We start from the raw sequence: 16,698 nt of genomic DNA, 5'->3' as shown, positions 1-16,698 counted from the left end.
TAAAAAGAAAGGATGAATACAAAATTTCTGCATTAAAATGAGTGGTACAGTTTGTCCCTCAGTATCTGCAGAGAATTAGTTCCAGGACCCCCATTTACCAAAACCTGGGGATGCTCAAGTCCCTTATAGTTGAGCCTCTGTACCTGCAAATCCCTGCAGGTACACAGGACCAACAGTATTTGGACAGCAGTGAATAAAGAATCTGGGCAAGGGCCGGGCATGGTGGCTCACGCCTGTAATCTCAGCACTTTGGGAGGCTGAGGCGGGCAGATCACCCGAGGTCAGGAGTTTGACACCAGCCTTGCCAACATGGTGAAACCCAGTCTCTACTAAAAGTACACAAAATTAGCTGGGTGTGGTGGTGCGTGCCTGTAGTCCCAGCTACTTGGAAGGCTGACGCATTAGAATCACTTGAACCCAGGAGGCGGAAATTGCAGTGAAATGAGATAGCACCACTGCACTCCAGCCTGGGTGACAAAATGAGACTCTGTCTCAAAAAAAAAAAAAAAAAAGAATCTGGGCAAGGAAACGAGTGATACAGCATCAATGCAACAATTTTTAAATATTTTTGAGGTTGGCTACTTAACCTTCTTTCTTACTCTGCGTGCACACTTAATTTTTCAGTAGAGGATGGAATGTTTGTATCTTCTTCAATGCCTATTAGATTTTATACATACTTGCCTCTTAGTATCACCTCTAAGAATTTTGTTTGAAATTTAGCTTTTAGTGATTCAAGAATTTATCATTCAAAATCCCCAAATACAGTGACCATAAAGAAGGTGGATGAGCCGCTGGTAGATATCAGAATAATCTGGGAAACTTCCCAAATACTACCTAGAACCTAGAAATTCTGCATATCAGAAGAAGGGAAGAAGAGGAGTGTCAGGCACGTGTAGTTACAAAAGAACTTTCCAGGTGACTGAGTCCTATCCCTTGCCCAACATTGGGAACTAAACTCCTCTAATTTCTTATTAGGAAAACAGAAAATGTACAGTAAATCTTCACTAGAAGATGACTTAGGATTTCATGGTTTCTATTCAGAGGACTTTGTAAATTTAAGAATCATTGGAAAGACTTTCTCCGGTTTTGCAAGGACATGGGAAATACTGTCATAGGTTGAAATTCTAGGGTATTTTAATAATGTCCTGATTGTTTTTGTGGTTTCTCATATGCAAATCCTCCAGGCAACAAGGACATAATTATGGAATTAAAATCCTAACCCTGGCATCCAAAAAGCTAACAAAGGAGCAAGTTATCCTGTTTATGTTATATATTTCACAATTCTGGATATATGGTTCCCAGTCTATCCCCACCTAAGGATACCCATTTAGTACTTTGCCTAGTAAAGCATATCACAATTAAGGACCCACAAAATGCTGTCTTGGATTCTGGAAAAGTAATATTCTTTCCAAACAATATGAAATTTAAAAAATGAGAAATTAAATAGTAACAAAAACCTCCTGGTTAACGTTAATTATGTGGAATTTTTCGTTAGTCATGTGTTGAGATTATCAACTGTTTGGCTATTGTTTTAGTACCAGTAAGTAGAGATAAAGCCAGTTCATTAAGTGACACTGCAAATTTAACTACGTTGATAACAAATCATCAAAAAAGTATCTTTGGATTACCTACACGCTTTTTAAAAAATGAACTTGCAAGATTGTTGCAATTTTCCACCCACTGTGTACTTCTGCAAAGCAATAAAGTATGATTTTACTCGAAATCTAAATCTCCAATGTTCAATATTTTATTACAAATTGGGCAAGATCTTTTTTCGAATAGCATGTTTGATGGCACAATATGGCAGAACAGCATATTCAATGGCACAATTAGTAGTAAAAAAACAAACAGAAAACCAGTCTGACGTGCTTCCGGAAAACGTAAAATAGACTGTATATACAGTAATTCTTTTCATAAGACAATGAAAAAATGTCAGAGTTGTAATTGAGGACTTTATTAACTGAACTATACTTCTGATTACAACATTCTTTATATGTTAATAGTTTCTCTGGAGAAATTAGGGGCACAGGAAGTTCCTATCATTAAGGATATTAACATAAAGCTTAATATGAAAAATTAGCACTCAGTTCATAATACTCTAGGGACTTCAGAAATGAAGATTTGTATGATCTTTTTATTTCTCACAACCCAGTATTAAAACTGTCTAATACCGCGAAGGATGGTAGTGTTCCATTTCGTTTTGCTATTCAATTATTGCTGATAGATACATGTTTTCAAAAAGGCCATGGCCATCTGTTTGCTTTCTCCTACTTCTCCAGATGAATATACCCTTCAATATGTAGTAAATACATATGTGGAGTTATGTTTTGAGATTTTTTTGAAGGATTTGAACCAAACTGTTTAAACAGCTGGTAGCCTAAAACTCTGGAATATTTCCCACAAGGGAAAAATAATTATTTGGGGAATGCATGTTACCACAAACTCATTTGACTTGGAAAGTAGGCCTTTACACCAAATCAAATAACTGAACAATGGGATTAGAAACTTTAATTATTATTGACCGCCGCCGCTGGGCGCCGTGGCTCACGCCTGTAATTCCAGCACTTTGGAAGGCAGTGGCAGGTGGATCGCTCGAGCCCAGGAGTTCAAGACCAACCTAGCAACATGACAAACCCCGCCTCTATAAAAGTAAGTAAAAAACAAAAATCATTAACCTTGAGTGAGTCAAGTCCATCTGCAGACTGAAAAAAATAAAGTGTAACAGAATTTTGACTTAAAAAACGCTTTCAAAAAAGCATTTCAATATGCTCTATGTTTCAAAAATACACTTAAAAAATATGTTTCCAACACATTGAAGGGATCTAACTAAGGCCCACAATTACAGTTACGATACAAACTGTCAGCTAAAAGGCAGCAACTTAAACTGAGACAGTTACTAACATCCCTCGAGTAGCGTTTTTTGTTGCGATTCGGCGCCGCACCCTTCACCCCGCCCTCCGGGGAGGAACCTAGAAAGGAAGGGTGGTACATTTCTAAACCAGGCCACCCACACATGAATCAAGCGGCATCACAGGCTGTCAACAACCAGGTCTCTATTTTGTCTCCTCCTCAGGCGCCCCGCCCGTGCGGGACATCAGCTCCGAGGGAGCGTCAATCGCAGATCGCCCAAGCGTTAAGAGGTGGCGAGAGGCCACCACGGTTGCCCAACAGTTGCGTTCCCAGGCTGCCTACTGTGACGCAGCAGCCCCCGCCCGGACCCTGAGGCCTGGCGCTCCGACTGAGCCGAGGCCTGTGCTACCCGACACTCCTTGCGACCCGGCCCCTTAGGCTTATTCAGCGCGGACCTTCCCGGCTTCCCGAGTCCCATCGCAGTCTCTCCCCACCCCGTTCCTCCCCGGTTCCTTGTCAGTCTCCGCCGCGATGTCCTTGCGCAACCATCCCAAGTGACATTAGCGCCCATACCCGCACGGAGCGAGCCTGAAGCTCCCACTTCCCGGAATTCAACGCCGGGCCGCTAAAGGCGGGGACCCAAGCGAGGATCAGCGGACTAAGGCCGCGACCAGAGCCGGCGGTCTCCGCGCAGAGTCCGGCGGCCTCCGCGCACCCAAGGTGCGCACTCCCATTCGTGCGCGTGCGCGCACTCACCCCCCCCCCCGCCCCGCCCCAGCACCAATCGCTTTTTTCCTACGCCCACGACTCTTCAACGTAGTCCCTCCCGCCGCCCGCGCGCGAGCAGAAAGGCTTCGCCGTGCGCGCGCCCGCCCGTTCACCGGCCCGCCTCGCGCTCTGTCGGGAAGGGGAGTGAACAGAGGCGCTTACGTCGCGCTGGAGGCGGAGGCGGAGGCGACGGCGACCTCGGTGGCGGCGGCGGCTACGACGGAGACGGTTGCGCTCGCTCGCTCTCTCGGCGTCATGGCGGCTGCCGGGGGCAGATAAGCGGAGGGAGCGGGAGCGCGCGCGCGACGGCGGCAGCGGCGGCGACGACTCGTTACTTATAGCTCTTGCTGCCCTCGCCCTTGGTGCTTTAATAATGAATTGTTAGCTCCACTCCGCAGGGGATCGCGCGTTGGTGCTGCGGGCCGGGGCTTCCCCTTCCCCTCCGCGGCTGTCCCCTTCCCCCTCCCCCGCACGGACTCTTGCTTACCCTGAGACGCCGGAGCACTAGGACTCGGCGGCAGAGATCCCGGGCCTGGGCGCGGGGGAGGCCGTCCACACGAGTCGGCTCCCTCCGCCCCGCCAAGCCCGCCGGTAAGAAACGGGGCGGCGGGCGGGTCAGGATGTGGCGGAGAGGACAGGAGCCGGCCGGGCGGAGGGCGGGCGCGGCGCGGTGGCCAGGCGGCGGCCCAGCGGCCGGGCGAAGGCCAGGTGGCTCTGAGTGCCGGTGGCGGTGTACGGGCCCGGCGCGCAGGGGGCGTGTGAGCGGCGAGTACAGGCCGGGGCCGCAGAACGCATCCTTGCCCCGGCCTGGCGGCCCTGCCCCGACCTCTTCAGCTTGGTGCCGACCGGGCCGCGATAGGAGACCTCCGAATGGCTAGCACTTAGCCGGTGCGTGGGTCCTGCCGCCACCCGGGCTCCCAGCACGTGGGGAGCGGCGGGAGGGGGAGGGGGCGGCGGCTCGGGCGAGCCTGGGAGGGCGCGGGGCGGGTCTGCGGGAAGTTTGAGGCGGGAAGAGGGACTCCTGGACCGGGATGGAGGCCCTGGGAGAGGGGGGCAGGTCCGCGAGGGAGGCTGATTGGAGCGCGCGGGATGGATGAGTGAGGATGGTTTCCAAACCTTTTTCGAGTGCCGCTTTAAAAACTTAGCAGGAGCAAAGCAACTGCTAAAAGAGAGGATTGAAGAGGTTTAATAACTTAGGGTAGTCATTGTGGAGACGCTTGAGAGGACACAGCGCTGTGTGCGCTTGGAGCTTCAGAACTCAGGGTTGTGAAAAGGGTCTCAGAGGACTTATTCGGATAAGGGAGATGGAGGGGAAAGGAAGTTAAAATGTACAGAGAAAGCCATTTTGAGGGACGAAAGGAAGGTGAAAAGGAAAGAACGAAAAGGGGAGTGAACTTTTTAAAGGAAGAAACGGGAAAGGCAGTTTGTTAACATACTTAGATTTTTTAAGACTTAATTGTTCAGTAAGGCTCTTTGACTAGGGTTGAGATTAATATTTAACATTAGAAATAAATGTTGAGTAGAACGGTTACTTTTTAGATAACTGTTCTTGCAGAGTCTGCTGGACAGTAGTCTAGAGAATTAACATCCTGATCCAGATGCAGACTTTGCTATCATTGAGTTGGTAACAGTCTGTTTCCTCCCTCTTTTGTGGAATGGAAATAATCGTAGGAGTGAATTCTCTTTGCTGAGGTCGGAGGACAGCTCTGCTCTCAGTTGGCTGTCTCGGTACTTTCTGGCTGGGGAAGGATCTGACGTCTCCTTCCCCCGCTTCTTCCTCTCCCTCCCCTGCCAGAGATCTCCTTTGTTTATTCGTGGATGGCTTGTAGGTGATTCTTCAGTGTTGTACTGAAATCTTTAAAGGTGGAAATGGTGTGTCTTGGTTCATTATTCTTGCCCCAAATTTTTTACGTAAAAAATCAGATATAGTGTATATTCTATTACCTTTTCAATTTTTTTCACAAAATAGAAACCAAGTGCAAACTGGATAAGTATTATTTAAATGTTATCATCCCACTATCCGTTTACCTGTTAAAGAACACATTTATTTTGAGCTATGCATTTTTGTTGAGATTATATGGTTTCTTCTAGTTGCCTGTTCCTCCCATGGGAGCGTTTTCAGAACTTTCTCACTCAAGTGTATGAAGTTCTTGGTGATAGGAATGAGGGCTTGATTAAAGGTAGCCTCCTCCTGCCCCCCCCACACTTCATTTATTGGACCAAGTTATCTAATAAGACTCCGTTGTCTACCCTTGGGATGTATGCATATGTTACATCGTATCACCTTGCTTTAGGAGTCTGTAAAAACATTGTTAGTTGCAGTTAGTCTCTAAAAATCTTATCACCCCACAAATATTTTAATTTTTTCTGTCCGAAGTATATTAGCAGTTGCATACTAAATTCTAGTTAGCAGTCAGGAGTGTAGTTATTAGAAGTCTAGATATTTTAAGTACTTAATAAAAGGCCCCCACTTCTTCCTTAACACCTCTAGTCTAATTGGCCTACGTAGATTTGTACGTTTTAGACGGGGCTTATTTACCTTTTTTCTGCAGGAAATTTTCTTAATTTATTAATATATTTTCTTTAGGTGAATCAAAGGAGAGTCCCAGAAAACCTGTGACTGTTGAAGAAAATTCATCTGTGAATTTTTATATTCAAGGAGTCAGTATTTATATTCATCTTTTAAACTGGGAAGATTTATATTTTACTTTAAAACTTCTTGATAATAATTTACAATGAATGGACACAGTGATGAAGAAAGTGTTAGAAACAGTAGTGGAGAATCAAGGTAAGTAAGCACTTTGTTATCAATTGTTTACTATGAAGAGAGTTGAAAACTTGACTCTATTTTTTCTTTATTATTATTGTTGTTATTTAGTTTTCCTCATAGGTAGCAGAGTTTTCAGGTTTTCCTCTTAGCTATCCAAATACTAAAAAAAATTCTGATATACGAACCTTTTGTCATAATAGAGGTTTTAATTATTTTTTCATTCAGATACACAGTAGATCTTAAATATAGAAAGTTTTTGTTTACTTAAATCTATTTGGAAGTTTATATTTGAGCTAATAATTAAGCTGGAGCATGTATAATAGATTTAAATTGTTTTGACTGTTAGTGAAATTTCTAGATGAAGGCAATAAAAATTTTTTCACTCATCTTTTTCTGGCATTTTGTCTTCTATACCTGTACTGTCCAGTGCGGTAACCACTAGCCACATGTGGCTATTTAAACTTCAATTATGAAATATTCAGAATTTACTTAGTCATACTAGATACATTTCAAGTGCTGAATAATCACATGTGGCCAGCGGCTACCATATTGGACAGCACACAGAAAACATTCTATCACCGGAGAAAGTTTTAGACAGTGCTGAGCCAGACATTTGTTGAAATATTACTGTGGCCCTTTTTTATTTTCAGATTGGAGTTTTAATTATCTGTAAAGAAGTTAAGAGTTCTTGCTTGGGTCAAGTGTTTGCAAAGAAGATTCTTTAAATTCTGTAGCTCCCAAATTTTGAGTTATCTGCACATTAGTTTACAATCCATTTAGTTATATGCATTATCATATATAGAAATTAGGAATGTGGGCATTGGAGTCAAACTATTTACTTACCCTATTTCTCTTATTAGTTGTGTGAATTAGGGCAAATTACTTAATCTCTGAGGCTCTGATTTTTGCCCCATAAAGAGGGGATTACACTATTGTTTATTTATTTAAAGTTCATGGCTGGGCTTGTTGGATCATATTTGTAATCCCAGCACTTTGAGAGGCTGAGGCAGGAGGATCACGTGAACTCAGGAGTTGGAGACCAGCTTAGGCAGCATAGTGAGACCTTGTCTCTAATTTATAAAAAATAAAATTAAAAAAAAAAATTGGGGGATTGAGATGCTTCATGTAAAGGGCTTAAAATATTTTCTGAGATAATGAGCACTGAATATTTGCTTATTGTAACCAGCATATTTTGTGTGACACAGGATACTATATAACAAAAACATTAATTACAGTGATGGAAACATGGGGGTGGACAAGAAACAGGAAAGTTTTGTCAATTAGGAAGATTAAGAAAAAATGTTAGATAGAAAACTAAATAGTGGTATTTGTATTTGATCTGAAACTTGGACTTTTCTTTTTCTTTTTTTTTTTTGAGACAGAGTCTTGCTCTGTCGCCCAGGCTGGAGTGCAGTGGTGTGATCCTGGCTCACTGCAACCTCCACCTCCCAGGCTGAAGTGATTCTCCTACCTCAGCCTCCAGAGTAGCTGGGATTACAGGCGCTGGCCACCACTCCCAGCTAATTTTTGTATTTTTTTTGTAGAGATGGGGTTTTGCCACGTTGGCCAGGCTGGTCTTGAACTCCTGGCCTCAAGTGATCCACCTGCCTTGGCCTCCCAAAGTGCTGGGATTACAGGCGTGAGCCACCATGCCTGGCCTGACACTTGGAATTTTCTGACCTTGCTAGTTATACTTTAGTTTATCAGCTTTCATACGTACTGTTTGGATAAACAAGAACATCATAGAGAATAAAATAAGGAACAGTTATGGAAAGCAGCATTATTACTTGAACAAGTATTGGTCTAGGAGTTATAAAACCTGAGTTGATGCTATCTCTGCATTAATAGAACTCATATGATTGACTCAACTCTAAGGATTGAACTGATATTAAAGTTTCATTTTAATTAATTACAAAGTGCATCGTAAAGTTTCAAACAGTAAAGTTTTACTAGAATCACCAGAGTTGAGGTTTAATTAAAAGACTTTTGAATCTCAGCTTTGATTCAAATCTCTATTGGTATGCTGACTACTGACTATAGTTAAGTAAATAGAAGAGTCATATTGTCCACCCACAATTTTTTTTTTCTTTTCTTTCTTTTTGAGACAGGGCCTCACTCTGTCACCCGGGCTGGAGTACGTTGTGTAGTCTCAGCTCACTGTAGCCTCTGCCTCCACCTCCTGGGCTCAAACAATTCTCCCACCTCAGCATCCTGAGAGGCGTGCATGCCACCACACTCAGCTAATTTTAAAATTTTTTGTAGAGATGAGGTCTCACCATATTGCCTCAGCTGGTCTTGAACTCATGGGCTCAAGCAGTCCTCCCACCTTGGCCTCCCAAAGTGTTGGGATTACAGGTGTGAGCCACCATACCCGGCTTCACATTTTCTTATTCATAGTTGGAATGGATTGGTTAGTAGGTAGAAATACCTAGAGGAAACAAAGGAACCAAACTACTCATACAATAGGAAATAAGACTTGAGAGTAAATCTTCTAGTTGGATATGCAGACAGATCCTGTGCTGGTATATTCTGACTACTTACCTGTTCCAATATTTTATATATTTTTCTGCCATATCTAAAATGAGGAGGAGTAATAAGTCCAATTTGATACTACAGGTGAAAAAAAATTAAACCTTGTGGCTGAGCGCAGTGACTCACGCCTGTAATCCCAGCACTTTGGGAGGCCAAGGCAGGCAGATCACCTGAGGTTGGGAGTTCGAGACCACCCTGACCAACATGGTGAAATCCTGTCTCTACCAAAAATACAAAATGAGCTGGGTGTGGTGGCCTGTAATCCCAGCTGCTCGGGAGGCTGAGGCAGGAGAATTGCTTGAACCCAGGAGGCGGATGGAGGTTGCGGTGAGCCGGAGATCGCGCGATTGCACTCCAACCTGGGAAACGAGTGAAACTCCGTCTCAAAACAAAAACAAAAAAAATAAAATAAAAAAATTAAACCTTGTGAAATCAAATTTAAGGAATCTTTTACAATGCATACTCATCTTAAATAATTGCAAAGCATATTTCTTTAATTATTCAGAGTTAATTCTGCCATACAGATTTTGTATGCTTCTGAAAAGTGTGGTTATCAAGTTACCTAGTTTTTACAAATGCCTTGGAGTTTATCAGGACAGAGACCTTCTTTTTTGCCTTCATTTTCTTTCTTACTGCTGCTATACTATGCTCTACCGTCATTAACACTCAATTCCCACTCCCTTCCCCAGAAGCTTTTGTCGTAAGACATTTCAAAGAAGGGAGATTGTGCCTAGTTAAAAGACTGAGGAGGTGAACTTTAGAGGTAGAGGGATTTTCTTGCAAAAAAAACTAAAATTTCTATAACTATGAATATTAATATGAAGTAATTTTTTTTCTTTTTTTTTTGAGCTGGAGTCTTGCTCTGTCGCCCAGGCTGGAGTGCAATGGCATGACCTTGGCTCACTGCATCCTCTGCCTACTGAGTTCAAGCAGTTCTCCTGCCTCAGCCTCCCTAGTAGCTGGGACTACAGGCATGCACCACTGCATCCAGCTAATTTTTGTATTTTTAGCAGAGACGGTGTTTCGTCATGTTGGCCAGGCTGGTCTCGAACTCCTGACCTCAGGTGATCTGCCCACCTTGGCCTCCCAAAGCACTGGGGATTACAGGCATGAGCCACCGTTCCTGGCCCCTAATATAATTAGATTAGAAATATACTTTGTTTCTAAAGTTGATATTCATTGTAAGTAGCTTTTTAAAGTAAATTTTGGTTTTTTAGTGGCTAGAATTCTGTAATGTATTTTTGCTTCAAAATTTCCTTTCTCCTTTGTGAAAGTTTATTAAACAGAATAGAATTAAGAAAGAATTCATTTGGCATTTGCAGGTTACAGTTAGCTTTCTATTGAAAAAAAATTTTTAAGTGTTCTTTCTGTCTGGAGAGCTCTCTATAACTATTTACTGAAAGGAAGAAGAATGCACAGGAAAAATGTGTCTCTTTGGCTATGCTGTTGCTGACAGTCTTGAAATTTAGTTACTAAGAAATGTGGGCCAGGATGCACCTGTATAACAGTTACAGTTCAACACAAAGTTTTATATAACTGAAGTTAAGCTTTTTAAAGATAATGCTGGAAGATTTCAAAGCATCAATTTGCAGCTGTGTGGATTTGTGGTGGTATTTGCAAGCAAATTTTTCAAATCCTGGTAGACTTTTTTTTAGTGTGTGTGTGTTTTTTTTTTTTTTTTTTTAAATTGAGATGGAGTCTCACTCTGTTGCCCAGGCTGGAGTGCAGTGGCACGAACTTAGCTCACTGCAACCTCCGTCTCCTGGGTTCAAGCAGTTTTCTGCCTCTGCCTTCTGAGTAGCTGGGATTATAGGTGCCTGCCACCACGCCCTGCTAATTTTTGTATTTTTAGTAGAGATGGGATTTCACCATGTTGGCTATGCTGGTGGTCTTGAACTCCTGACCTTGTGATCCACCCACCTCGGCCTCCCAAAGTGCTGGGATTACAGGCATGAGCCACTGCGCCTGGCTGGCTTTTTTTAGTTTTAAATAAGTTATCTCGAGTGATGATTTACTTCAGGAATGGCTATATGGTTAAAGATCAGAATGGTGTATGAGTTACCTTTCAAACATTACTTTTCTATATATAGTCATAAGATAATGTGTGGGCAAACATTAATGTGATGTTACCCCTTTTACTCTGCTTAAGTAGTTGCTTAAGATCTTGATGACTGATGGGTTATATATGGTGCAGTTTTGTGTTTTAAAATGAGTATTACTTTATGATGAATGGAGAAAATGTTTAAACTTTTTTTAAAATGAGAAATATTTAAAACTACAGAAATAGAAAAGTTGCACCAGTTGTGGTCCGTGGACCAGCAGTGTTGGCATCATTTGGGAGCTTATTATAACTGTAGAATCTTGTGCCTCCTCCCAGACCTACTGAATCAGAATCTTCATTTTAACAAGATTCCCAAGTGATTCTTACGTATTACGTTCGTATACATTTATATGAAGCTATTCGTCTGGAGTCATAGCATCTTGCTACTTTGTTATTGATGTTGTTATACATGGTTTTCATTTTCTGGGAACCTCCAATTAACTGTGTCTTGAGCAGGACTAGCAAGAGGCTAGGTAAGTTTCATTTCTCCGGAAGCAGTAACAATGGCAACCGATGATTGTTGAGCTCTTACTGTGCCTTAACCTAGCATGATGCACATAGGGCATTGTGCATCACTTGAATTACCACAGTTCATCCTCACAAAACTTCTGTGATGTATACAGTGTTATGATTCCCACTTTCCAGATGGGGAAACAAGATTTATAGCCATTTTATTTATTCTTTTTTTAAAAACTATTACCTAAACTCTATACTTTACTTGGATTTCATTGATTTTTCCATTAACTCCCTCTTTTCTGTTGTAGGATTAAATCCACAGTGCCACATCGCATTTAGTTGTCACATCTCCCCAGTCTCCTTTCATCTGTGAGAGTTTCTAAGTCTTTCCTTAGTTTTCGTGATCTAAACCACCTTAAGAAATACTGGCCAGGTATCCCATAGAACGTCTTTGAAATCTAGATTTGTCTGTTTTTTTTTTTGAGGTGGTGTCTTGCTTTGTTGCCCAGGCTGGAGTGCAACGGCGCGATCTCAGCTCACTGCAACCTCCGCCTCCTGGGTTCAAACAATTCTCCTGCCACAGCCTCCCGAGTGACTGGGACTACAGGTGTGCGCCACCATGCCTGGCTAATTTTTGTATTTTTAGTAGAGACAGGGTTTCTCCATGTTGGTCAGGGTGATCTTGAACTCTTGACCTCAGGTAATCCACCCGCCTTGGCCTCCCAGAGTGTTGGGATTACAGGCAGTGAGCCACCACACCTGGCCTTGTCTATTGTTCTTAGGATAAACTAGGGTTATTGGTTTTTAGAAAGAATACCACAAAGATAAAGTGTGCTAGTCACATCATATGGGAAACATGTTATCCTCATGACATTACTGGTGGTGGTAACCTCTATCACTTGGTCAAGGTAGTATTTGCAAGTTTCTCTACTGTAAAGTTACTGTTTTTTCCTTTCCATAATCTACTCTTTGGAAGCAAGTCACTTTGTCTAGCCTACTTTCAAGAGGGTTGGGATAGGAATTAAATTCCATCTCCTGGTGGGGGGAGTATTTACATATATTAAATGGAATTTCTGTAAGGAAATTTATAAATCGTTTATACATGTATGGATTTATGTATGTGCTTTGAGATGTAATCCAGCTTAGTTGTAATCCACTATAAAATACGTATTTGTATATAATATTTATGTATTTATGTATAATAGGTACTTTTATGTATCGAATGTATAATAGTTGACTTTTTTGTTACTTAAATTGATCTAGCCTTGGCTCTTGGAAGCTTTTTTAGGTTGGCTCGTATGTTTCTTTTACACACTCCCTTACTTTTACCCTAGAATCAGCCACTCTCCAAGGAGCCTTGGTTCCATTTTTTTGGAGAATGGCATTAGAAACCAAGATTTGGATACTGGGTGTGCTTGTTGATATTCAAGTGTCACTGCTTTTATTTCCTCTCAGTGAACAAAGTAGACAGAGCTAGGTAATATATCTAGATATACTGTGTATATCTAGGTATGTATAGTCATCTCTGTATCCTTACATCTGTATACATATTAACTCATACATAAACATGAGTTCATACCGATGGCTCCAACTCTAATCCAGTGCTATAGAGTTCATTCTAACCTTTCTTATTCCTTTGTAACTTCCTTATTCAACAATGAGAAACCTGACACTGACCATCCACCATTTATGTGCTTATATATTCACTCCTAATATATATGTAAAGCAGTTTTAGAATTTTTAGGATATACTTTATCAAGAGAAACTAATTTTGCAACTAAAATATGGTGTTTACGTGCAGTACGCTTTAATATTTAGCCTTTAAGTTTCTAGTCAAAACACTGTTTTCTGATGTTGGTCAAGTTCATTTTTCCCTCACCCCTTTGAGTGTAATTATGTGATAAATTTGTGATAAAATTAGATTCATTTGTGACAATCTGCATTCCATCCTGTGATCATCATCATACTGGTTGATTTTTAAAATTTGCATATATTAATGCTTATTCCATGATGCACAGTTCTGTGGGTTTTGACAAGTGCATAGAATCATTTATTCTGTACTCCAGTAATGTACAGAACAATTCCTTCATCTTAAAAGGTCCCAGATCTACTGAACCAGAATTTCCATTTTAATAAGATTCCCAGGAGAATTGTATTCATGTTAAATTCATATGCATGTATATGAAGCTATTCACCTATAGTCATTCAGCATCTTGCCATGTTTCAAGGTTATAAATTAACTTCAAGAAAGATTATTATAATCTAGGGGTGATAATGGAATAGCCAGTTTAAATATACTATTGAATATATTCAAATTTGTTGGGCCAAATGGGCATGCAACTGAGGTAAAAAGAAAATGGAGGGTACATTACTTACTAGAGTCATTTGATGAGCTATTTTGAAAGTTTTCATAACATGCTTTAACTTTTGTAATTTTAATAATGATGACAAATGTAGTTTGAAAAGGAAGGAAGAACAAATGATATATATTCAGAAGGGTGTTGGAGAGGAAGTTTTTTTGTTTTTTTTTTTTTAAAGACAGAATCTTGCTGTGTTGCCAGGCTGGAGTGCTGTGGCATGATTTTGGCTCACTGCATCCTCCAAGTGATTCTCCTGCCTCAGCCTCTCGAGTAGCTGTGATTACAGGCACGCGCCACCATGCCCAGCTAATTTTTGTATTTTTCGTACACACGGGGCTTCATCATGTTGGCCAGGATAGTCTCGATCTCCTGACCTCGTGATCTGCCCACCTTGGCCTCCCAAAGTGCTGGGATTATAGGCGTGAGCTACCGCGCCCCACTCAGGAAGATGTTTATAGAAGTCGTAGTCCCCCATTAAAGAAGTATGCAAGTCCCCTAATAAGGAGAATGTATTTGACATCTAGCTTTGCAGTTCTTTACCTGAGGTTTATTCATTGTTAGAAGTTTTTGGCCAGGCGCGGTGGCTCACACCTGTAATCCCAGCACTTTTGGGAGGCCGAGTCGGGTGGATCACAAGGTCAGGAGATCAAGACCATCCTGGCTAGTAGGGTGAAACCCCATCTCTACTAAAAATACAAAAAAATTAGCTGGGCGTGGTGGCGGGCACCTGTGTTCCCAGCTACTCGGGAGGCTGAGGCGGGAGAATGGCATGAACCCAGGAGGCAGAGCTTGCAGTGAGCCAAGGTTGCGCCATGGCACTCCAGCCTAGGCGACAGAGCGAGACTCTTAGCTCAAAAAAAAAGTTTTTCTGTGACTTAGTTCCAGGTGAAGGAAGGAAAAAAAAGGAAGCATAGCAGAAAAAGCACTGCCAATGGGGAGTGTGTTCCCCATGTGAATGGGTTGGAACCACTAGTTTTAGGGAGAGATTCCAGGAATCTCGTACCAGAATCAACTTATATATATGACTGAGAAAATTAGTGTTTATAATTGAAAATATATTATGTATCACTATGGTATGAGGTAACTGTTGAGTCAGAAGTCAACTTTAAATGTTAAATTGCACTCAGAAGTTTCTTTGGTGTAGATAGATTGAGATCTAAGTTACTGACATTAAAATATGTAGAGACAAAGCTGGAGATGTGCAAAGTTCTATTTAAACAGTACTGACTTCTGGAATTCAGTGTCTACAGTATCTCTCAGAACTGAGGCGTAAGGCACAAGAATAGTGGGGTACTCTTTGCGTAATGAGAATGACTCCAAATAGCAATTTCTCAGTTCTACTGTTGTTGCTTTCAAAAATACAAGTGTTTGTTTTCAGATAGTTATTTAGATGATTGAGCAATTACTATGTGGTAGATATCATGGGATTCTAAAATTTGAGTTCCTTTAAAGCTTATAATCAAGAAAGAGATAAAAGTCTTCAAAAATACATGTATATGTCAGGTGGATACTGTAAATGCAGAGAGATACCAAAATCTGTGGCCCATCAAATATAGGAGTAAAGTTTGATCATAAGGACAAGTATGAAGCCCAATATTAATTAAGAGGTTTTTTTTTTTTTTTTTTTGGTTTCTTTGTTTTTGGAGGAATGGGCTTAAAACCATGATAATCTTAAATTTCACATATGTTAAAAATGTCCTGGTGATGTGACTTTGCTGGTAAGGCATTTAGACAGGCTTAGGCAAAAAGCAGAGTGATTTAATTTTTATACTAAGGAAAAGTATGTTAGTAAAAGATACTTTATTTAATTTTTATACTAATGAAAAGTATGTTAGTAAAAGATACTAGTAAAAGATAATGAGATAAAAGTATGTTAGTAAAAGATAACATGCCTTATGTTAAGGCATGGGGCCATTGGAAAAGATTGAAGTAACAGTCTAAATTCCTACAAGCCTAAAACAAGAAGTCTTTTTGTTTTTATGCTTGAGATTGATTATTATTACTTCTGTAATACTGTTTTCACAGTTTTAAATGATTCAGTCCTCAGTTACATTAGTAAAAGGCAGAGGTTGGATATGAAAAGAAAATTTATAATAAGAGAATCAGAATTAGTTGTATATGGGGTACCAAAATTCCTAATCATCTTTTATCTATTCCAATTTTAGAATGTATTTTATAGTGAAGGATTAACTCAGTGTCCAACCTAGTATCTGATACATACTACATTGTTTATTTCACTTTTTTTAACCAAATGACTCACAATAAAAGAAGTTTTTTTTAGGTGCAGTACACACCCATAGGTATATGCAGACAGATGAAATGCCACATAACAAATAGTTTTGTTTAAAATTATATATTGCTGGTAACTTCATTTTTTTGTGGCAGTATTCATTAAAGTAATTTAAAAGCATATAAATATTTTAAAACCTTTTTTTTTTCTGAGACAGAATTTCACTCTTGTTGCCCAGGCTGGAGTGCAATGGTGCAATCTCGGCTCACCACAACCTCTGCCTCCCGGGTTGAAGCAATTCTCTTGCCTCAGCCTCCCGAGTAGCTGGGACTACAGGCATGCACTACCACGCCTGGCTAATTTTGTATTTTTAGTAGAAACAGGATTTCTCCATGGTGGTCAGGCTGGTCTCGAACTTCTGACCTCACGTGATCTGCCTTCCTTGGCCTCCCAAAGTGCTGGGATTACAGGCGTGGGCCACCGCGCCCTGCCAACACCTTTTTTGAAAAGCAAACTAAATATCATTAATCTCTTTAAAATTAAACTTTTATTTATTTTTTGAGATGGAGTTTTGCTCTTGTTGCCTAGGCTGGAGTGCAGTGGCACAGTCTCGGCTCACTGGAACTTCCAC

At 41.1% G+C, this 16,698-nt stretch overlaps 1 protein-coding gene across 2 annotated transcripts in view; it reads left to right on the top strand.

Moving 5' to 3' along the window:
* The first annotated feature begins 1,052 nt into the window (after window positions 1-1,052).
* CHD1 (chromodomain helicase DNA binding protein 1) overlaps window positions 1,053-16,698 on the top strand; it is a 77,110-nt gene continuing 61,464 nt past the window's right edge. The window contains exons 1-2 of one of the 2 annotated variants that reach the window (XM_030817252.1): window positions 1,053-4,209; window positions 6,206-6,406. In XM_030817252.1, coding sequence (XP_030673112.1) covers window positions 6,354-6,406 — 53 coding nt within the window. In that variant the 5' untranslated portion in view covers window positions 1,053-4,209; window positions 6,206-6,353. The remainder of the gene's footprint in view (window positions 4,210-6,205; window positions 6,407-16,698) is intronic. The other variant, XM_030817256.1, reaches the window with a different exon arrangement.

Source organism: Nomascus leucogenys, chromosome 2 (genome assembly GCF_006542625.1).
Source record: "Nomascus leucogenys isolate Asia chromosome 2, Asia_NLE_v1, whole genome shotgun sequence".
Lineage (NCBI taxonomy): Eukaryota > Metazoa > Chordata > Mammalia > Primates > Hylobatidae > Nomascus > Nomascus leucogenys.
This window is presented reverse-complemented; position numbering and strand designations above follow the sequence as displayed.